We start from the raw sequence: 22653 nt of genomic DNA on the forward strand, positions 1-22653 counted from the left end.
TGTTGACCATCCACAGGCATGGCCCCCCACAGCTGTGGTTTGCTGTTCCTGGCCAATGGGAGCTGCAGGAAGCAGTGGGCTGTAGGGCTGTGCTAGCCACTGCTTCCCACAGCTCCCATTGGCTGGGAATGGCAAACCACGGCCTCTGGGAGCTGTGGGGGATAGTCCTGCGGATGGTCAACATCAGCAAAAAGTCTCGTGGCCTGCAATCAGATTATCCTGAAGGGCCACAAGTTGCCCACCGCTAGGCTAGAGGGAAGTACTGCACAAGCGAATATGAAGTGGATTTTAAAGGCAGTCTTCTGAAGTTTAAATCTGGGACCTGTAATGAGCCTAAACTGCCCGACCCCACTGTCCCTCCACAATGCACTGGTTGTAGATTATGTGCCTAAAAGGGTGGGCTGAGCACTGTACAGAAACAGCCAAAACCAAGCATAGTCCTTGGCTGCAGCAGTTTACAATCCAAAGTCAAACATGAAAGGCCAACTTGGAATAGCCAACAAAGGAAAGTCAGGGAGAGCTGATAAAAGAGAAGGTACTATTTTAAAAAGGGGACATAAGTATTAGCTTACTTCTCCTACGTGATAGAGTAGGAGTTACTTTTGAGAGGATAGTGTTTTGGTGAACAAGTTTTAGGAGTGTGTTCCTTGGAACCAGCTCAGCACAAGGGTCCAGGGGAGCAGGGAGAGGGAGTAGAATTGCCTCAGCACAGGAACTTTACCCTGGGGAAGCAGCATCTGTCAATAGGCAGCAGGAGAAATACAAGAAGGGATTACAAATTCAGAGTTGAGATAACATTAGAAGGGTCAGCATATGGCACTTTCCCCTTAGAATTTGTTCTGTTTGTATAGCACTGATTAAAGGGAATTTTGAATTTCTGAAGAGGGCTCCTAGTCACTACAGTGATGTAAATAATAGAGGTGGGTTGAGGTAACCACACTGGACCTGGCAGTATGCGGTAAAATTGTCACCATCACTGCACTAGCTGAGGCACATACTGTCATTTTTTTCCCCATACACTGACCCCTATAGCACAAAGGTAAATGGTTTGAATGCTGTACAATATGTAGTTTAATTAAGGCTGGTTTGCTTAAGTCCCTGCTCAATTGGTCACCTGCCATTTTTATTGTGCACCTTCACATGTAACAGATGAGTATGCAATAATGCAAATATATAATTATAGTCAATTTCGTCATAGTGGAATCCCTGTCAATATGCTATAGACTTCCATGAATTCAAGAAGCTGGGCTAAGGCTTACATCTCAACATAAACAGGAAGAAGTTTGATTCTTGTTAAGAGATTTGATTTGCTAATGTACTCCATAGTGTTTGCTAGTATTGTAAACTTCTGTTAATACAGTTAGCCTGAGACTTGTCTACATGACAGGTGTTTCTGATTAGGTAAGGAATCCACTTGAAGCTATTCCTGAATAACCCCCTGTTGAGACACGCTGCAAGGGCACCTGACCGACTCCAGCTGTAAATAAGCCTCTACAGAAGGCAAACCATTAAAGGGAGTGGCAGTGTGCATGCAATGATCTCAGATACCATCCCCCAGGCATATGGCCAGTGCAGCAGATTCCTAGTAACACTATTGTGGACTGTTGAGGTACAACTATAAAGATAAGCAAAGTTTTTCAGAGGAATAGTTTGACCCCCCCCCCCCCCCCCCAAAAAAAAAGTTTTAAGCAGCCTGGAACTGTCCCAATTGACATGAAGTTTACTGACCATTTAGGCCTCAACCCATTTCAGAACTTTGGACCCCTACACTGCAGGAGAGCACTCCACCTACTACAGTAGTCTATTTTCTGGGGCAGGTTTGTCTTCTGTTGAAGCTGCTCCAAGTTCAAGGCCCTGCACATCAGGTGGGTCTCCCTCCTTCTAGGTTAGCACCTAAACCACATGCTTTCTTTAGCCCAGGGGTTGGCAACCTATGGCAAGCATGCCAAAGATGACACAAGCTGATTTTTAATGGCACACTGCTGCTTGCTGAGTCCCAGCCACTGGCCCTGCTCAGCCTGCTGCTGAACCCAGGCCAGGACCCCAGCAGGCAGCAGCATGCCATTAAAAAAATCCTGCCCACCCTGGCCTGCTCTTCTCTGCCCCCCCCCACAGGGTGAAGAAGCTTGGTCCTGCTAGCTGCTGCTGCAGAGCAGGCAAGCTCCCCCTTCCCCCAGCATGCTGGGTTCCTGCCCCTCCTCCTCTCCTTCCCTGCCGCTGATGGACCTTGCCAGGGAGGGGGAGAAGCAGAGCCATAGCAAGCTGGCTGCTCCTGGGAGGAGGCAGAGAAGAGGTGGGAGAACAGGGCTGTGGAGCTCCCCCATGACCCCAGCTCTCTGCCCTGCCCCCAGCAGCCCCCCAGCCCCCACTCCAGCACCCCCCACACCCCCAACTCCTGCACCCCCTCACATGCCCCAGCCCTCTGCCCTGACTGTTGCACACCCCCCCCCGCCACATTCCCACCCTGAGCACCAAACAGGAGCTCCTGCACCCCACCCCACATTCCCAACTGCACCCCTCATACCAAATGGGAGCTACCCAGGTAAGCACTCCACCCCCAAACCTCCTGCCAACCCTGAGCCCCCTCCCTCATTCTAGCTCCTGGCCAGACCTTATACCCCAACCCTCAGCCTGCTCCTTCACCCCCCAGCCCTGTGCTCAGTGCACTCCCACCCTTAGCTTAGTGCAGGGAGAAGAAGAGAAGGGGCTAGAACCAGGGAGAAGGTAGGTACCAACTATATGGGCAGGGCCAGGATCTCAGACCAGCAGCAGGCTGAGCAGGGCCAGCAGCTGGGACCCTGGCTGGCAGGAGCCAGCAGATGGAACCCCAGACTGGCAGGAGGCTGAGTGGCAGTGGGCTGAGCCGCTCTGGGATCCTGGCCGCTGGCCCTGCTCAGCCTGCTGCTGGCCAAGGTAAACTGAACCCCAGGCTGAGTGGTGTAAGAGCAGCATTTGTTTAATTTTAAATGAAGCTTCTTAAATATTTTGAAAATGTTGTTTACTTTACATATGACAGTTTAGTTATATATAGACTTCTAGAGAGACCTTCCAAAAAAGGTTAAAATGTATTACTGGCATGTGAAACTTTAAATTAAGGTCAATAAATGAAGACTTGGCCTACCACTTCTGAAAGGTTGCTGACCCCTGCTCTAGCCCAATAGTCTTCCATTGAGATTCGAAGTAGTTCATAATGAACTAATGAGTAGTTGAACCATCCTAAGCAGCTTTTGGAGGGGGAACCCTTTTCTTCAATTGCCAGTTTCCTGCTACCTTCCTCCTTCTGATAGGAGGAGGAAGCTTCAGTTACATGGACTTGAATCAAGCCATCACTTATAGGGGTAGATTTTTTCCATTCTCCAGGCAGCTCAGCCCTGCAAGAGGCACTGTCTGGACAGAAGCTACAGTTTCAGCTTATACATGTCCCACTTCTGCTGGCCTCCATGTATCATGCCCCAGAGTATCATGCACTCTACTCACTAAATGTAGATGTTCAGGGGGCTTGGCATGGGACTCATGTCAACTATGTACTCTAGAGCTTTGTTTTAAACTGTTAAGGTTCTGATTGCTGGCCTATTATGAGGATCATCTGAAGTCTACCCAAAGTTTATGAAGTAGGTCTTTTCACATTGCTTGTGAAAGTTGAGTTCTCACATGCACCATCTACACTTAGTGTAAGTAATACCCAGGGAGAGTTTTTTTTAAAAAAGGAGCTTTATTTCTAGATATACAAGAGTATTAAAGGGCAAGTTTAAAAGTTTGCTTTCAGAGTGAATCTGAGGGGTCTGTACTAAGATTGAAAGGCTATGTACAAAAGCAGCAGTTGTGCCTCAATGGCATGTTGACAAAGTGCATGGAGTAGGAATTGTCTACCTAGGATTATCCCAAGAGAGATGAAGCAAGGTCTTTGATTGTTTTGGAGTTCAGTTGAGGAACTGTGCTGATCCTCATGAGTTTGCTGCTTGCATACTTGTTCCTTATGGCCTGTAGGAATTAGAGAGACTGTTAAGTAATATCAAGTTTACATTGTTTTGTGCCATGCTAGAGAGAGATCAGACTACTTACTAGTAAGTGGTTAAGCCACCTACTCATTTCCACTGGAGCACTTTGAAAAGGGGCCAGGAAGTTGCTGAATAGTCAAAAGAGGTAGTAAGAGCATATTCTTTTATAGAGTAAAACTGAAGCAAGAGACATCTGTCAAAGACATTAGTGTATAACATTTGAAGCATAATTAGATATTTGCCCTTAGTGTATACTTACAGTGTATTTTGTTAAGTTCTCATTTACTCTTACTACATTCTTGGCCATATGTTGCATAATTAGCATAAGACTGTCTTCTGCATACCCAGTGTAGTACTGCTGCTTTACACCCTGCAATACAAGACTGGTCAGAACCCTAGAGTAGCATCTAACAAACATTATGCCTGCCTGAGGCGCTACAGTTTGCTTCAGGTAACAACTGTAATAAGTTTGGTTTAGACTGGACATTAGAGGGGACAAGTTGAACTTGAGCTTTACCGTGTGTAGCTTAGATCAGAATCATCCTTGCTATTAGGCCAGAGTAGTGGCATCCCACTCATGAATATATGAAATCCTTATGACCATATTCCAGGAGCGTCAAGAGGCCACAATAAATACTTTAGGGAAGACGTTTTGTTGAATCTTGTGTGCTGAGCAGGTTCAGTGGCAGAAAAATCCTCAACAGGTGCTCAGCAACTACTCAGCACACTTCTAACTGCTCTGTGCAGCACAGGGGCTGGGAGGAGAGGTCCCCTGTAACAGCAGGGCTGATTCAAACACTTCAGTTTAAGAATTGCAGGGCACAACTCAAAACATGTTTTGTTCATAATCTAGGTGCAAAGTTTACTTAAAATGCCTGAGGGCCACAGGTAGACACCTACTTTTGACTGCCTGTCTCAGTAAAACTGGTACCAAGTTGTCTACTGTGGTATCTTGACACTATTTCCTAGATGTGGTCTTTCCCCACCTTGTCCAAGAACTGGTTTTTGCAAAAGCTGTAAACCAAGCTAACAAGTTCATGCAGATAGTTTAGAAGTTCAGTAGCTGTGGTTGGAATTCACCATCATGCAATCACTATTCTTTGTAATATCAGAATGCAGTGCTTTCTGAAGTGGAATTTTTACACTGACCAAAACCATTTCACTGACTGAAAGGTTATTAGGCTTAGCTATTTAGCAAGCAAGGACATTTTGATGTTGTCTTTTGAAGCGTTAAAAGGTCCATCGTCCGCAAGGGAAAATACTCAAGGCATGTTACCTAATGGTCAAGCTGGCTTTTCCTGCCATTGTTGTTCCTGATAAGTTTAGTTACTTGCTAGTATGGGCCGGTGTGCTAAGTAGCACGGTGACAAAACATGTTCTAGCCTTCCAACTACTGGTAGGCCTGAACATTCCAGTGCTTAAGGGCAACAAGCTGGAACCTTTCCATTTATTACTACATTTCTTGGATTACTTATCCTAACAGCTATACTTTGCAGTTACTCATTATGTTGGAGTGCAGCTTACATACTTCATAAGTTTGACAGCCATCTATTCTGTGGCCTTAAACAAATCACAAAAAGCAACTCACCCATTTGCCTTGCCCCAGAACCTTCTGAGACAAACATAAGGCAGCAGCTGCTATCTCTGAAGGATGATGATGTATCATATCATAGTCTATGAGTGTCAGCTCCATCAGGTACTTTGCTAGTGTATGTTGCTCAGCATCAGCCTGCCAGATCAACAGCTTGTTAGTTCATGAAATTTGTCACTTCATTATAGTACCACCATCAAGGTGGTCCAGGTTTAATCTATTTTATGTTCTTGTTCCCGTTTGGAAAAGAGTTGTTGACCCTGTTCTCAGTCATACAAATCTTTGAAACTATGTTAAGTAGGAATTTGATCTCTTCCTTCAGGAGAGAGAGGCCAAGAGACCCTTAACCTGTTCTCCCAGGTTAACAGGGCTCAAATTCAGTCTAACCCAAATCTAACAGAATTGTCAATATTCTCCTCACCCCATAAAAATAGCTGAATTATATTCCCTGTAGTGTTTGCAACAAGCACTATAGCATAATACTAGCATAACAGACCTAGCAAATGAGGAGAGTCCCACCTTTTCCCTAAAGAGAAGCTAGAATAAGACAATGGATTAGTTAAAGAAGTTAAAAAAGTAAGCTTAGGTATTACAGCTAATTTTCACTCAATAAGGCTTCTATTCTTTGAGCTGGCAAGCCAAATATCCTTGTCTCCTTCAGTTAACACCACACCACAACAATAGTTTTAGTATCTTTTAAAAGACAGAACAGAAGCCTCAACATGAAGCTTGTAAAATTTGAGACAATCATGTTATGAATTGCAGCAAACGCTGATGAGTTGCTTGACTCCATGACCACAAAGTAACTTAATACTGCTCAGTCCTTTTCCTATAACAAGCATTCAGCTGTACACGGCCCACCCACCAGAAAGTCTCCTTCAGCTCATGGTGCTTTAAGTCATGAGGTAAAAATCACCCTGCCTAAATGAAGTGTTAATGGGAGTCCTGACATTCCATGCCTCCAATACTAGTCTCTCATAAGCAGGAGGATTTTAAGATAGTTAGAGGAAGTACCTACCTCACCAGCTTTTGATGCTCTCCTTAAGAAGTGAAGTGGCAGAGGGCGTCCCAAGTCAAAGTTCAGCTCCTTAAGAATCATCATTTCCATCTCTCTGATCTGAGAGCTAGAGTATGCATTGTCAGTGATGTAAACAAAATCCGCAATATCAGGAGAGAATATCTCCTCATACTTTGAGGCAAGAAGCAATGCTGTAACACCAGCCAGCTGAAGCTTCTTACGGGATACTGGGTGAATCTGTATAAGGTAACATGAGTTTAGAGAACTGTTTAATCTTCATGATGTATTACCTTTCAGCAAGTACAAGACATGAATTTCCATTCAGTGAGTCAGCACATTTTTCCCCCTCCCCATTTAGGTTTTCAGCATGCAAGACTTCTAGATTTAGCCTTGGGATGCATCTGTGTCCCTAGAATGACTTGTGTTAGTCAGACTACCACGTCCACCTTTTAGCTCAGGTAGAAAATTATAGGTTAACAGATTTTAAGTTTGCCTGGAACATCTGTAACCCAAAAACCATAAACAGAGGACAAGAGTTATTTTAGAGTGTACTAATTTAATGAGTCTCATAAGCCTGTACAATGTGCTTGGATCAGGTTTCAGATACTTACTTGTAAGAAGCGGTCCATAATTGCAACACACATATACAGTGTTTCCTGCAAGAGCTGAAATCTTGAGTGGACCTGAACCAGCCAATCAACTAGAATTGCACGCATACGCCCATTGATCTCCTTCCCATTGAGGTAGTGTGGACGTACTGATTGCTGCAGCTGTTAAAGAGAGACCAATATGAAAGACTGAAAGCTTAATTTCACTTGAATGTGTAGTACTTACGCATCCATACCTCAAGCTGCCTCAGATACAGATAAATATCTTTTACATAGTCACTACAGAGTTGAGGGTTTTCCCAATCATCAGCATCAATATCCTCTATGTTGTTAAGCAGCACATCAGAGAAAGCTTGGCACAGGTCCTCTTCTTTCATGGATACATCCATGGGGGTTGGAGACAGAATCTAGTGGACAGATTATAGTCACTGAGGCCCATACATTAAGTCTCTCTCATTTAAGACTCTTTCTCTCCCCCCCCCCCCCGCATGAGTTGGGCGTTTGCCTGTAATACAAACTAGGAAAGCAGCTACCAAAACCTAAGACTCTACATGCCATTTAAGATACCTACAATATTTTAGCCTATAAGGCCTTTACCCATTATAGATATATTTCTTGATCTGACAAGTTTTTGCAAGTCCTAATGGGTAGTATTATGTCACATCCCAAGTTAGTTGTGACTGTAAGCTAATAGACTGAAGCCAGGAATAATATCATAAAATGAATCTGATCTTTTTCTGAAGTGTTAAAGCTCTGGCCTAGAAAGAGCTAGAGTGGAGGACCAAGGGTTAGGAACTGGAGAGTGACATAGGAATTTGCCATTTCCTACCTTTGGAACAGTCTCTTCTTTGAGAGTTAAATTTACTGCAGCTGGAGGTTTAGGTTGTGCAGTTACATTTGCTGGTTTAGTAGCTCCTTTTGTAGTTTTTACAGGTACTTTGAAGCTCTCTGTTTTCTACCAGAGGAAAGAACAACAGTTAACTCAGAACTAATAAGTTGCTTTTCTGACAGCTAGAGTTGAACTACAGCTTTACCTTGGCTGCATGTGTTCCTCTGGTTGTAACTCTATTTCCAATCTCTTCCAAAGCAGCCCTTTTGTTAGTCACTTGACTTTTGGCTTTGTTGTTAAGTCCTGTCATAGCATTCTCCACCCCTCTAGTAATCTGCAAAGGAAAATTGTAAACAAGGTTAAAAAAACTAAACTAAATCAACTCCAAGTAAAACTAGTTACTTTCAGATTATACTAATCTCAAAATCTCCCACCACCATGGTATCTGGGCACCCACAGTACCACTATACCATGTTTTGTTTCACAGCACATAGTTGTGCTCAGCAGGATGGGGAGGTGAATAAAGGAGGATTAGATGCATTATGGAGAGTGCAATTAAAAATTGACTACATTTAGAGAGATTACAGATGAAGTCACCCAAATCTTGTTCTTCCTAACTAGAAACCATGCTTTTTTTAGCATCAGTTTTAGAATGCTCACCTGTGGCTTAGCTATTTAGTGTGTCCACCCAATTGTAACTAAAGATGAATTTCCATGGAGATGATCCAGTGACCAAACTGGTTTCTCTTAGGTCATCACTTAAAGAGAGGGAATTACTGCCTTATGCATTTTACACTGCATGGTAAAAGACTGTTGCCTTTCAGAGTTATTTCGGCACACACAGTACTTCAAAGGACTGAAGCGCTCCCCTACTCAGTTTTAGATAGCGTATCCAAGCCCTTAAAAGCCATACTGAAACCCAGCCCTCTCTTTGTTACTGTGAAGTTAGAAGTCTTTCATAAGGACTAAAGCTTTCAACAAGGTAAAAAAGCATTACCTCAAAGGTTAACATCTACATATGCACAAGTCTTTAAGAAAACTTACTTTACTGTAAGAACATTTCAGTGGTCACAAGGTAGAAGTTAAATTTTTGCTATCCCTTTTGTCTGAACAGTTTGCCTGCATTTGGGACTTTGCAAAGTTGTTTCCATCAGAAAACAGGAGTCCAACAGAGGCAGCTGTATTCTAATCCGAGTGATACAGAAGATCCCATATCCATGAGCACAGAACAAACAATAGGCATTTTACTTGCTGGAAAATCCCCATGCTATCTCCAGAGCAAGTACCGTGCACAAGCAGCTCTGTGTCTGCTCCCTCAGGAAAGCATGCTCATAACGGCTGCTCTCGCCATCTGCTGAGTTTCCTGCCTGACGGACACAACTGGGATCAATACCTTAGTCCTGAATGTCTAACTTGCCCCAGGGAAACCACTCAGACCCTCAGTGTTCGGCCTTATTTACACCTAAAACTATCTATATTAGTCAGTGGTGTAAAAAATTCCCACCCCAGGCAGATACAGTTAAACCAACCTAGCCCCGGCTATAGACACCACTGTGCCACTGACCGACTACAGCTCCCCAAGGGGGTGCACTGACTCTGACAACGGGAAAACCCCTTCCGCGGGGACGGCGAGTGCTGACACGCCGGCTGTGCGGCAGGCGGGCTGCACGTATCTCAGCGGAGGTAGTACAAACCTCCAGCGTAGAGGGGACCTTGGCCCGGCTGAAGCTTCACGTGCAGCCTGGTCCGAAGCCTCCGACTGTCCCCAGCCGGGGCTACGCAGAGGCCATTTAACTGCTCCGGGCCCTTAGCCTGACGGCAGGGGTCTCCGTACAGGCGCTCTCCAGCGTGGGCAGGGGCAGGGCGCCAGCGCGCTCCCCGCCGCCCCAACCCCACGGCTTGCTCCGGCCGCACCGCTCTCTGCGGCCGCCTGCCCGATCCAGCGCGTCCCCGCAGCTCGGCGCCGGCGGCCCAGGCCCAGGCCCAGGCCCGCACTCACCGCAGCGCGCCGGACCAGCGCCATGAGGACGGCGACTCTTGACTGGAGACGGTCGGGCTGTAAGAGCGAGGAATGAAAGCGACCCCGACACCCCTTCCGCCTCTTGATGCAGCTACTACGCTATTAGCCTGGCGCGCCGCCCTCAGCTTCAAATAGCGCCCCGCCTGTGCTCCCATTGGACAGCTTCATAGGATGCTCTCCTCTGATTGGCCCAGCATTCGGGCTCCGCCCCATACGTTGCCGTGACGATGACCCTTGGCCGGGAAGGGAAAACTGGATTCGAAGCACTTCCGCGGGAATGGAGATCTTAACAAAAACAAAGCTTCAAAGGAAGCCGGTCCAGATCTCCGCTACGACTGAGAGTTCTCGCGAGCTCGGACCTTGCGCAAAGGAGCTTGGGAGACGTAGTCACCTCGGGTGGAGGCAGCACTCGGGACGGGACCCCTCGGTCCCTAGTGGCTGGACCGCCAGAGCCAAGCGGGGCGGGAAGGGGACCGGCCTCGTTCCGCAAGCGGAGCGCGCGGCGCTGAGAGGCGGGGCCGTTAGAGAGCGGCCCGGGGAGGGGGCTGGGCGCGGCAGGCACCGCCCACGGCGCGCGCGCGTGTAGGAGGAGTGACGCGCCTGGCCGCTCCCGCGCCCAGCCCGGGCTGAGGGCAGCCCCGTTCCGCCCTGGGCAGCGCCCCGCCTGGCTGCAGCTCGCCCGAGCATGCAAGAAAAAGCCCGCATTTGTAAGTTGCATTTTAAGGATAAAGAGCTCACACTCCAGTACTTGTATGAGATGAATTGAAAAATACTCTTTATCATTTTTACAGTGCAAATATTTGTAAGAAAAATATGAAGTGAGCACGGTACACTTTGTATTCTGTGTTGTAATTGAATTGCTATATTTAAAAATGTATAGAAAAGCATCCAACTATATTTAATAAATTTAATAGTGCAATTAATTGCAGTTGATTTTTTAATCATGATTAATTTTGAGTTAATCATGTGAGCTGTTATTAATCAATAGCCCTTATATAGATACACATATATATACACACATACCCACACAACCCAGTACAGTTTAGTGCTTTTTCTCTTATCCAGTTATTTTTCATATTATATATAGGTATGTTAAAGTTCCTAATGACTTTCAAGGTCCTTTATACCTTGTGAACCAAACACGTAGTAATATTTGCCCTATCCAACAAAATATCAAGGCCTCTCTGGCATTGAGGGCCCACTAAACTTATCAGAAGCTCATCTTCCAGCATAAGCTTATAGAACATATATTGTGTGGTTAAGATCTGTGCCATTAGCATATGAAGTTGTCCTACAAACCTCGATTTTTAAAATGGAACAGTGGGAAAATTAGGTATTGAAACCTTAATATGAAGTGCTTCAAGGTAATGTCTTAGAACAGTTGAGCAACGTATATCCACCTACACTTTTTTTTTTTCTTTTAATGTATTCCTGTAGTTGCATAGGAGCAGTGGCTAATATTCAAGCAGAGAGGTAGTCCAAAATACAGTTCTACTGCATTGTTAATAGGCAGGACTATAATACATAAGTGCATATTTCTTTACAGTGGAGAACCCCAAAAGGCTGTTGTAGCCAGCTAAGCCTTGTAACACCTGTGATTTATTACAGGTGAAAGTCTATTTGATATGGGTATGACTCAAAGAAAGGTTAGGTAGCATGGCTATAATATACCTGCCCATGGCAAAAGTTAAAAAGCACAGCATGAATTAGGGTTCCTCTAATTCCCCACACTCACTGTAGGATCATCAAATATTTATTCCTTTTGAGAGCAGAACTGAAAAATCAGCACAGTATTTTTCAACAAGGTGAAATCTAATGGCCATGCTACTCCAATAATGCATCCAATGAAGTGAGCTGTAGCTTACAAAAGCTTATGCTCAAATAAATTGGTTAGTCTCTAAGGTGCCACAAGTCCTCCTTTTCTTTTTGCAGATACAGACTAACACACCTGCTACTCTGAATCCAATAATGAATGTTACTACTTCCAGCTAGCTCTCATTGTGTTCACCTGTACAAGCACTTAATACTTCTGTTTCTTTCAAGGTTTCTTATTTTTTAATTAAAACGTTTGTGCCCCAGCCTTTGAGCGTAATGATCTGATTTTAAGTCTTCCAACCTATCCATTTGTCTTAATTTGATCTTATATATCTTAAACTGTCTTAAGAAAGGTCATTCTTTGCCATACCATACCAATTTGTTTTCTTTGCTTTAAGGCTCAATTTCTTCCTGCTTTATCAGGACAGTCCCATTTTATGGGATATGCTCTAACACTTCTCCCTCTAAAAGAGAAGGAGTACTTGTGGCACCTTAGAGACAAATTTATTTGAGCATAAGCTTTCGTGAGATACAGCTCAATGAAGTGGTAGCTTACGAAAGCTTATGCTCAAATAAATTGGTTAGTCTCTAAGGTGCCACAAGTACTCCTTTTCTTTTTGCAAATACAGACTAACACGGCTGCTACTCTGAAACTTCTCCCTCTATTATCCCACGTAATGTCATTATGTGTTCAGATGTAGCCAGTCATGCACATTTCTGACTCAGCTTTGCGTAAATGTTCCCCAGTGTTTCAAAGTAAATCCTTTAGTTCTTCAGTCAGTTATGTATCCGGGGGGTAGCCGCATTAGTCTGTATCGACAAAAACAACAAGGAGTCCGGTGGCACCTTAAAGGCTAACAGATTTATTTGGGCATAAGCTTTCGTGGGTAAAAAACCCACTTCTTCAGATGCCTGGAATGAAAATTACAGATGCAGGCATACGAAAGCTTATGCCCAAATAAATCTGTTAGCCTTTAAGGTGCCACCGGACTCCTTGTTGTTTCAGTCACTTATGTTTATAGTCAGTCCCAGTCAGACTAGGACAGTAGTATAATGGGAGGTCTGCCTTTGAGGCTGCTCCAAGTATGGACTTTTTACTTTCCTTAATATGGAGTTCCACAGCAAATCTTTGTTATAGTACATGCATTATTTATGCAGGCAACAACTCAACAGGTTTGCATGGAAGTAATCACCATACAAAAATGGTGAGAAAGCAAGTTCTCATATGCTGAAGGTTTTCCCAGATTCAGTGGTACAATGCATTTGTGCTGTAAAGATTTAAAATTTTTGCCTACTTGAGGAAAAAAACTCAAGGTATCTCAGGGTAATAATAGGAGTACTTGTGGCACCTTCGAGACTATGCTCAAATAAATTTGTTAGTCTCTAAGGTGCCACAAGTCCTCCTTTTCTTTTTGAGGATACAGACCAACACAGCTGCTACTCTGAAACCTGTCAGAGTAATAATAGTGGAAGGTAAAGTAAAACATCAAAGGTAAGCACCCAATACATGGTATCATCACCACTACTTTTCACTGTTTCATGGTGTTTTGATAGTTGTTCAGTTTTCATCAGCATGAAGCACACGTACTCCCGCTTCAGAAGCTACTTTTCAATTCACTCACATTTTTTGTTGTAGAACAATCAACATGAAGGTGTTTGAAAATTCCCTTTCATATTCCAGACCCTTTTTTGTGGTTCAGTCACTTACGCTGCTATCATCATGGGAGAAAATTCAAATACCATGCAAGTATTATGGTCACTAACAACTGGATTTACACTTTGACAGCAAAATAAATCAAAGTGTTATCTTATGTACACAAGTAAACAAATCATAGTAATTTGCATAAATTCTCTTAGTTGTAGAGAAAATGACAAATGCTGTGGGTGTAGCATTTCAAACAATCCACTATTTTAATTAAGATACTGACTTCTGTATATAGCTGGAGCTTTATAAAATATTTAATCCTTTCATACTGAGGTTGTGATGTTCCCACAGACACATCCATTGTTAGGATGCAAGTAAACAGCTTATGCCAAAGAATTATTGTTCAAATGAAGAGCTTAAACACTAGAAGGCAAAATTGAAAACAACTTTTATGAAAAAACAGACTGCAGATGATCAGTCTAACATTTTATTTATTGCATACAAAAGGATTTGTTCTGACAATGGAATTTTATATGAAAAGTAATTTGATGCATACTGTTGAGACTTATCTTGAAAGTCAAAGATGCTGCAGAAAACTTAAGGCAATGCATCTAAGCAAGTAAAGCACAGTAAGTGGTGGAAATTTTCAAAAACCCATTAATTTTCCTTTCCCTAAATTATATCAGGTCACAACTTTCTGGAATAGGAGTAGGCTGCAGGTTTATTAGCCCCTGCATTAGCACATAACAGGAACTGAGATTCCTGACACATAACTGTTAAACATCACTTTATAATATGTTATGTATACATTTAAAAGCAAGACAGTATCAGTAGCAGTTATAAAATAGGTCAACTCATGGGCCACTAAAATACCTCTAAGTACCAGACACCGAAATCTGGTGCATTTTTAAAAAAAAGTCTGTGCTTCTTTGTCCCTGGAAGGTATGCCAAAGTGGACTCATTGTGCACCCTGGGTCTCAATTATTTCCATGTCTCTAAGTACCTATGATGTAACTTTAAAAGTGAGTGTCCTCCCACCTTCAACTATCAGTTGGGGTGCACCCCTGGAAAGCTACCTCCCCTCCTTTTTTCTTCATATGCACTGAAGAGTTGAAAAGGGTTCCTTTTTTGTCTTTCCAGTTAATTTTATCCACTACAGCTTCAATTTCATACCCAGCCACAGGTCCTTATAGCTACATACGCTAAGAAGCTTCAGTTTAAAACCATGACAGTTTGGAGCAGCCAAATCACATTAGCTTTCTCCCTCATCCCCCTCACCCCACGCCACCAAATTAAACACAAAAGTGATTCAAGTCTTCAAATTAAGTTTACTTTTAACAATGCAAGTAAGCTTTAAAATGTCCATTAATCACAACTGTTAGGACAAAACTTCTCCCTGCTTAATGCCTTAGTGCCAGAGGTATTAAGTCTATTGCCAGCAATGGACATTGCATTGGAAAATGCTACTCCTGACATGAAACGATTAAAAAAAAAGGGGGGGGGGAAGCTGCTTTTAACCAGACAAACAGGCATCAAATTAGATAAGGTTACACTTATAAATGGATCACAATTTGTTAGGTGTAAACAAAACATTTTGATTTGTGTTTTACTGTAAACTGTTTTACACTTAACTGATTATGAAAGACACAAGGGAAACGGAAGGTATTTATTATTCAATCCACTTACAAAGCAGGTGGCTTAATGCAAGCTTATTGACATGTTCATATATGATCCCACAGGAACATCTCTTCCAGGTTGTGACAGTAATACTGTCTTGATGTTCTTGAGCCTCTCTTCAACACATTTTAAATAAACTATACTATATTGTGTGTCAAAGTATTTTGATAAGGAACTTGTCCCGAAGTGGATTAAAACTTCCTCCAAAGGAGAAATGTTAGTACATTAATTTAATTCTATATACTATATTATGCAGCAAATCTTAACTATAGAAAATATTTTCAATCAGTGATGGACTGTTGGTAATTTATAAAGAGGGAATCTATGATCAAAGCAAAACAAGGTAATCACATAATTTGTGTCAGTTTCTACAGAGATTTACAGATTTTTAAGTTACTAGTGACAAAACAAGTGACAGGTGGATTTAGCTGACTTTATTAACTTTAAAACTAATAAAAATCCCATGAGAGATCTGGGTTCTTTAAAAGTTCTAAGAATGCATGGATCCTGCCTTAAGAACTGCAATTCTAGGTTCTGATTAAATGGCTTTACAAAACCAATGTGTGCAGGTAATTTGACATACTTAGCAGAAGACTGAACAAAATTCTACATATTTGTTTCCCTAAAAATGCATTCAATCTGCAAGTATCTACAATCCAGCTAATTGAAATCAATATTTAGTGTTCATTAGAGCTGTTTCACAGCAACAAATATTAAGTTAGGGATTCAAATTTCTAGACATTGTAAGAAAATGATAAATACAATCTGAACAGCAGTCTAAATGTTTAATATTGACATTCAAATATATCTGTATTGTGCTGAAAGTTTAAAAACATAAAATTTGATCAGACAAAACTCTGGTGAGGAGTATACCAGCTGTATCAGTCAGACCGAATATAGTTTGTATTCTGTTCCCAGTATTAAGGATGGTATTTGACTCAGAACTGACATTGTAAATATACAGCAGCCATTTTTTCCTAATTAAGGAATGTCTTAATATACAATATTATTCTTTTCTAGATGATCTTTATACATTAAACTAAAATACATGATTGATTAAATTAAGAAATCCGAGGTTAGTAATGAGTGAAATCATATTCTCAAAGCTTGATACTATGTTTGGGAGGGAAGGGAACAACACACAATTCTACTTACTAAAGCAGCTAATCTTGCCTGCAAGTTTGGGGTCACAAAGCCCATAATATGTGCAAACAAATGCAATACAAGGAACCATGCAAAAATACAGTAAAATGAATTAAAAGAAAAAAATGTAAAACCTAAAAAAGCTTTATAAATACACTGAAACTCAACTGTCTACATAAACTGTAGGTCTAGCATTAGTTGTACCATATAGCAGAGATAGCACTCTAGGATCAATGCTTCCATATCTGCGCAGGTAAGTCATGCCATCTTTGGTAGACTGCAGTACCAGGAAGGATGGAAGGGAGTGAGAAGGAGGACAAGAGTTCTGGAAAATGGTGTCAACTTTCACTTGGCAGCTGAGCTTCAATGTCCACTCTGCAAATGGGGCACTTCTTGTTAGTAATCAACCATTGATCTACACACACTTGGTGGAAAAGGTGCATACATGGAAGGCGCCTGTCACCAGAAAAGAAAGAGTTAATTTTTAATATAGTATTTACAGTGTTATTAGTTTTTCTTGTTGCTGAAATCTCATTTTATATATAAAAATTGGCACCAGCCAAAAATGAAAGAACAAAGGGATATATCTCCACTAAATTGTCAGTAAGATTAAAAATGATAGAACATTTTAATGCAGAATACTATGGGACAGATTATGCTCTGTTACAGTGATGTAACTCTGCTGTATGTTCAGTAGAGTTACTCCAGACTTGCACTAGCAAAGAAGAATGGGGCTGTGTAGAATTAACCCATGGAATCCATTGTTCAAGACAGTGAGGGAGACAGCATAGTTAGATTTTTAAAAGGAAACTAATAGCACCTGCAATTACCATATCTACCTTTTACTAGTGCTATCAGTCTTGGCTTAAGACGTGCGCTTGACTGACAATTGACCTGCCATTTGCCTCTTCACCAGTTCTATGGTACTGGACAATCAGCTCAGCGCATTAAGAGGACTTTCACCATCCACTGAACCAACAGCACGGGCAATTGTTGGAGGTAGGATATAGGATCTGATGAGCCAATGGCCCCTAAAAGCTGTTCGTACTACTATAATTTGTTATTAAAAAAGTCAATATAGAAATTGAGAATTATTGCCGATAACTGACAGTAAGACAGATTTCCCTTGTTTAAATGTATTTCTAAACATATCAAGCGAGGGCTTTCATTACTCCTGGGGGGATTCCGCGTGACTGTGCAACAGCAGAAAATGCGCCTCCCCCAATCCCCTCCGAATTCCTGTTCTTCCCTGCAGAAAATGGCAGAGAAGCCGTGTGGGGGGACGACCATAGGTACAGTTTGTTTTTTTTTTAATCGGGATTGCCCCTCTCCAAACAGAGGTGAGGCATGGGGAGGCGGCACACGGGGTTACCTGCCCTATCATTTCTGCAAGCACAGAACTTCCCAGTTAAAGGCAGCTTCATCTGGCTCCACTGATTGAATGCCACCTCCTGGGTCCTAGTGCCAGTCGTGTTCCCATTCCGTGTGCTGGGAGACTTCCTGTTTTCTGTGCAACAGTGAGTGCTGATATAAGGGAAGGGGGGGGAAGAGACAGGGAAGGGGGGAAGAAGCAGGTGGAATAGGGCACAGGGAGGGGAATGTGGGAATGAGGATGGAGAAGAAAAGGGAATAGGGGAATCGGGGGGGGGGAGGAGTGGAAGGATAGCATGCAACATCCCCTTAGCAGTAGCTGGGGCTCCCCCGTTAAGCAGGCCCATCAAACCCTCACTTTGACAAGCCCAATGCCCCTATACCTGGACCCCTCTGATGAGCCCCCAGACCCATATCCCCACCCCACTGATCCCCAACCAGCTGCAACTGGACCCCCACCCCATCAAGCCCTACTCACCCAGCACCAGGACCCCCCCGACACAAAGCCCCATCTCCCCACATCCAGACCCCTCTACTGAGCCCCAACCACCTTCACCTGGATCCCCAACAGAGTCCCATTGCCGCTGCACCCCAAGCCCCCCAATAAGCCCCTTTGTATCCAGATTTTTTGTAAAGCCACCCACACCCAGATTGCCCAACACAGAAACCTCTCACCCCACACTTGGATCCTGCTGGGCTGAGCCTGCCCACCCACATCTGGTGCAGAGGGGCAGGCCCAGCCCTTGCACTGTATCAGGGTCGGGTGCAGCCTCACTGCTGTCCCTGTAACAGGGAGATAAGGGCTTTAGGGTGATCTCCCACCTCAATGCAGCCAGTGGCCTTTGCTCCCCGCTGCTATGCTGGAACCACATTTACTGACTAATAAAATGTGCAGAACTTTAAAATATTGTACACATAATTTTTAATTTTTTGGCGCAGAATCCCCTCAGGAGTATTTTACGCTGCAAAATTTAAAAGTAAACTTTTTGCTTCCTGGGTGCTATATCCAAAGGTGTTCCGGCACTAGATTTTGATTATTAGGTACTGGTAGTGTTTATTTACCTGACATCTTCACCTTCCTCTAATATAGACAAACAGATGGTACACTTTTCCTCTGTGTCTTCCTCTGTTCCTTCCTCCCCATCTTGTTTGCAGTGCAGTTTCCTCTGTGAGAACCAATCAGTTGTTACCTTATTAGTAGAGATGACATTATTGACAAACTGAGTAGAATCTCTTTTTATGCATATTCAACATTTCATTTCTAGGAAAACATCTGATTGACAAATTATATGTTACATTTTAAAAAGTAAATCTTCAACTTGCTTGCTTCTAAAGACTAGATATCAAACGTTTAAACAGTTAAAAATTAGTATAGATATAAGAGCATAAAGAATTAATAAAGACTGAAATGTTAGTTTAAAAGATATTTGGGACTATGAAGTTAAGATGTTTTTTGTCTCTAAGCATATGAATATCTTCATTTCATGCATGAACAAACATTTCAAACAAAACTCATACCGATGGTTGAATTATTCTCATGTAAAGTCTGGTACCTTAAACCTTTACCTATTAAAGACCACCATCCATATTACTGACAGGGTCTTGTATATAATGTAGTCTCCAACGGCCTAAATTGCCTCATACTTGTGGATTATTTTTAAGTTTCCACATAACTACTCCAGAATCAAAGCTTTCCTTTTTAAAAAAAAGTCTATTCCTTAGAGTTACGGAAGCCTTCAAAGTGAGAACAGAGTAATGGAAAAAAGTGGTTACTCACCTCTTGTAACTGTTGTTCTTCGAGATGTGCTGCTCATGCCCATTCCATTCCAGGGTGTACGTGTGCCATGTGCACGGTTGCTGGATATTTTCCTTTTGTGGTACCCGTAGGGCCAGCTCTGGCGATCCCAGAAGGCCCGTGCACCGATATATAGGGCGCCGCCAGCCCTGCGCCCTCTCAGTTCCTTCTTGCCGTCAACTCTGACAGCGGGCATGGAGGGCAGGTCATGGAATGGACATGAGCAACACATTTCAAAGAACAACAGCTATGAAAGGTGAGTAATCTTTTCTTCTTCGAGTGATTGCTCATGTTGATTCCATTCTGGGTGACTCAAGCATAAAAACCTGAAGGTGGGTGAGGAGTTCAAGGTCAGGGGAGGGTCCCAGACAGGGCTAAGTGCTGCTGCTATCTGTCTTTGTGGGGAGGGAGAGTGGCCTGACATAGGTAGTAACTTGCGCCTCCCTTGGGCACTGGGGAGCACCCTCTCTCGACCTGGTGCCGGCAGGGCATTGTGCATTGATCTGCTCGGCTCGGAGGCCAACCTGAGTGCTGCTTCCATAAGTAGGGCTTTGAGCCTGATGTCCCTGTCCTCCTATGTCCTTGGTTTAAACCCACAACAAATCTTGTGCCATTCTTTAACATGCACTTCCCCAAGGCACCTCAAGCAGCTGGAGTGGGGATCACTTACTGGCATAGGTTTGCCACAGTTCGGGCATGCCCCGACCCCGGAGCAACGTCCCTAAAGGGGACTATCCAACTACTAAAAAACTAAGCATAACTAAGTAACTACTGAATATAATTTTTTACAAGAATACAGTTCGATTAAACACTAGGCAAGCGTTTTCACAAAGGAAAGGAAGGCTGTTCTGACAACTGTCACAGGCGGTAAGAAGGAACTGAGAGGGTGCAGGGTCGGCGCTGCCCTATATACCAGTGCATGAGCACGGGCCTCCAGGGGTCACCAGAGTCAGCCTAACGGGTACCACTTAGAGAAAATTTCTGGCAACCACGTACACGGCACACACACACCCCAGAATGGAAATGACATGAGCAAGCACTCAAAGAAGAACAATGATGTCTGCCCAAGTCTGTAAACAATTCGTTACAACCCTTAAGATGAAATACATCTATTATTCTCCACAGTGTGAGCAATGAAGACCAATGACAATTTAAAATGTCACCATTAATTATTTCATTGCTTGATATCATTGCTGAAATGATCAGCTATGTGATTATTCACTGTTGTTGGAGGTAGTGATAGATACTCTGAAATGGTACAGTGGGGCAGTTAGATGCTATCAAGGGTCAGTGGGATGGGGAACAAAATTGTCACTTCTCTGTCTTTGCCCAAGAGGCGGCATTAAAGAGAAGATGCAGCCCCTCTATAGTAACAAAAGATCTCAACCGACTTGTGACTACCCGTCCTACCTACCTGTCCCCCTTTGCCTCAAACACCTTCCTGGATACAAAAAGTCTAAAATATCCACTACCCAGCTGCCTAAACCTTTCCCCCGCTACAACCAAGTTACTTTGTCAGTACAGAACTTTGCAGTATACTTTAAAATTTAGAAGCAGAGTAAAATTAATTGAAGATAAAAATAAAAGGAATGCTGTACTGATGAAACTGGACAGGAGATGCAGAGGGAGGAGAGAACTGGGAGAGAGGATGCTGCATAGGTCAGGGGCTCCTGCCGAATACTTCAGGTCTAACTGATCTAAATAGAATACTGGAAGATTTAAAGAGTATGAATTTGACTACAAATCCATCTACTTTTCTTTCAGAATTTTAGCTCATATAGCCAAGGGCTGCAATTGGACTAAAAGGCATTTCTTTTTGCGGATACAGACTAACACGGCTGCTACTCTGAAACCTGTCACTATGCAAGGTACTGAATTTAGCCGTATGGAGTGGAAATCTGTCAACTTCACGAATAAACTTGTACAGATACAGACAGACATCATCTTCCATTCCAAATGCAAACAGATGGACATCATACCAAAAGGACTGAAGGTAAAAAATCCATTACAATCTACATACCACACAGACTATGTTGACAGATTGTGCCACACGCTCTCAAAGAAACTGCGGAACCACCTGATCAACATCCTCTACAGCAAACAGGGAAAGATTAAGAATGAGCTCTCAAAACTGGATACTCTCATAAAAAACCAACCTTCCACACGAACTTCCTCATGACTGGACTTTACAAAAACTAGACAAACCATTTACAACACACACTTTGCTTCTCTACAAAAGAAAAAGGATGCTAAACTATCTAAACTACGACATGCCACAAGGGGCCACCCAGCAATATTGTTAATCTGTCCAACTACACTCTTAGCCCAGCAGAAGAATCTGTCCTATCTCGGGGCCTCTCCTTTTGCCCCTCCACCCCCATGAACATGATACAGTTCTGTGGTGACCTGGAATCCTATTTTTGATGTCTCCGACTCAAGGAATATTTCCAACACACCTCTGAACAACATACTAACCCACAGAGACCTTCCTACCAACACTACAAAAAGAAGGATTCTGGGTGGACTCCTCCTGAAGGTCAAAACAACAGACTGGACTTCTACATAGAGTGCTTCCGCCGACGTGCACAGGCTGAAATTATGGAAAAGCAGCATCACTTGCTCCATAACCTCAGCCGTGCAGAACACAATGCCATCCACAGCCTCAGAAACAACTTTAACATCATAATCAAAAAAGCTGACAAAGGAGGTGCTGTTGTCATCATGAATAGGTCGGAATATGAACAAGAGGCTGCTAGGCAGCTCTCCAACACCACTTTCTATAAGCCATTACCCTCTGATCCCACTGAGGGTTACCAAAAGAAAAACTACAGCATTTGCTCGAGAAACTCCCTGAAAAAGCACAAGAACAAATCCGCACAGACACACCCCTGGAACCCCAACCAGGGGTATTCTATCTACTACCCAAGATCCATAAACCTGGGAATCCTGGATGTCCCATCATCTCAGGCATTGGCACCCTGACAGCAGGACTGTCTGGCTACGTAGATTCCCTCCTCAGGCCCTATGCTATCAGCACTCCCAGCTATCTTCGAGACACCACTGACTTCCTGAGGAAACTACAATCCATCAGTGATCTTCCTGAAAACACCATCCTGGCGACTATGGATATAGAAAGCCCTCTA

At 43.2% G+C, this 22653-nt stretch overlaps 2 protein-coding genes across 12 annotated transcripts in view; both read right to left on the minus strand.

Annotated features, from left to right (window-relative positions):
* Positions 1-3692: 3692 nt before the first annotated feature.
* Positions 3693-10629, minus strand: CCNB2 (cyclin B2). 3 transcript variants are annotated; one of them, XM_048867531.2, is made up of 9 exons: positions 10044-10627; positions 8250-8378; positions 8045-8170; positions 7452-7622; positions 7219-7377; positions 6608-6844; positions 5587-5727; positions 4258-4368; positions 3693-3981 (listed from the first exon to the last, which is right to left on the minus strand). In XM_048867531.2, the coding sequence occupies exons 1-9, from the start codon at positions 10065-10067 to the stop codon at positions 3877-3879; spliced, it is 1203 nt and encodes a 400-aa protein (XP_048723488.1). In that variant the 5' UTR covers positions 10068-10627; the 3' UTR covers positions 3693-3876. The 3 variants fall into 3 exon arrangements, with proteins under 3 accessions (XP_048723488.1, XP_048723489.1, XP_048723490.1); XM_048867532.2 differs by lacking the exon at positions 10044-10627 and adding an exon at positions 9739-9928; XM_048867533.2 differs by lacking the exon at positions 7452-7622 and having other exon boundaries at positions 10044-10629.
* Positions 10630-13997: 3368 nt separating this feature from the next.
* Positions 13998-22653, minus strand: part of RNF111 (ring finger protein 111) — a 95149-nt gene continuing 86493 nt past the window's right edge. For 4 of the 9 annotated variants that reach the window (XM_075133049.1, XM_075133047.1, XM_048866300.2 and 1 more), the window contains 2 exons: positions 18778-18881; positions 13998-16800 (listed from right to left, as the gene is read on the minus strand). In XM_075133049.1, coding sequence (XP_074989150.1) covers positions 16683-16800; positions 18778-18881 — 222 coding nt within the window. In that variant the 3' untranslated portion in view covers positions 13998-16682. Of the gene's footprint in view, positions 16801-18266; positions 18499-18777; positions 18906-22653 lie in introns of those variants that run through there. The other 5 variants (XM_075133048.1, XM_075133045.1, XM_075133044.1 and 2 more) reach the window with 2 other exon arrangements.

This window comes from Caretta caretta, chromosome 10 (genome assembly GCF_965140235.1).
Source record: "Caretta caretta isolate rCarCar2 chromosome 10, rCarCar1.hap1, whole genome shotgun sequence".
Classification (NCBI taxonomy): domain Eukaryota; kingdom Metazoa; phylum Chordata; order Testudines; family Cheloniidae; genus Caretta; species Caretta caretta.

Coding starts and splice junctions, on each gene's coding strand:
- CCNB2 (XM_048867531.2), bottom strand. CDS start 10,067: ATGGCGCTGGTCCGGCGCGCTGCG. Junction 7,623..8,044: donor AAGAAGAGACTGTTCCAAAG/GTAGGAAATGGC, acceptor TCTGTCCACTAG/ATTCTGTCTCCAACCCCCAT. Junction 4,369..5,586: donor TTCTGGGGCAAGGCAAATGG/GTGAGTTGCTTT, acceptor CTTGTATTGCAG/GGTGTAAAGCAGCAGTACTA.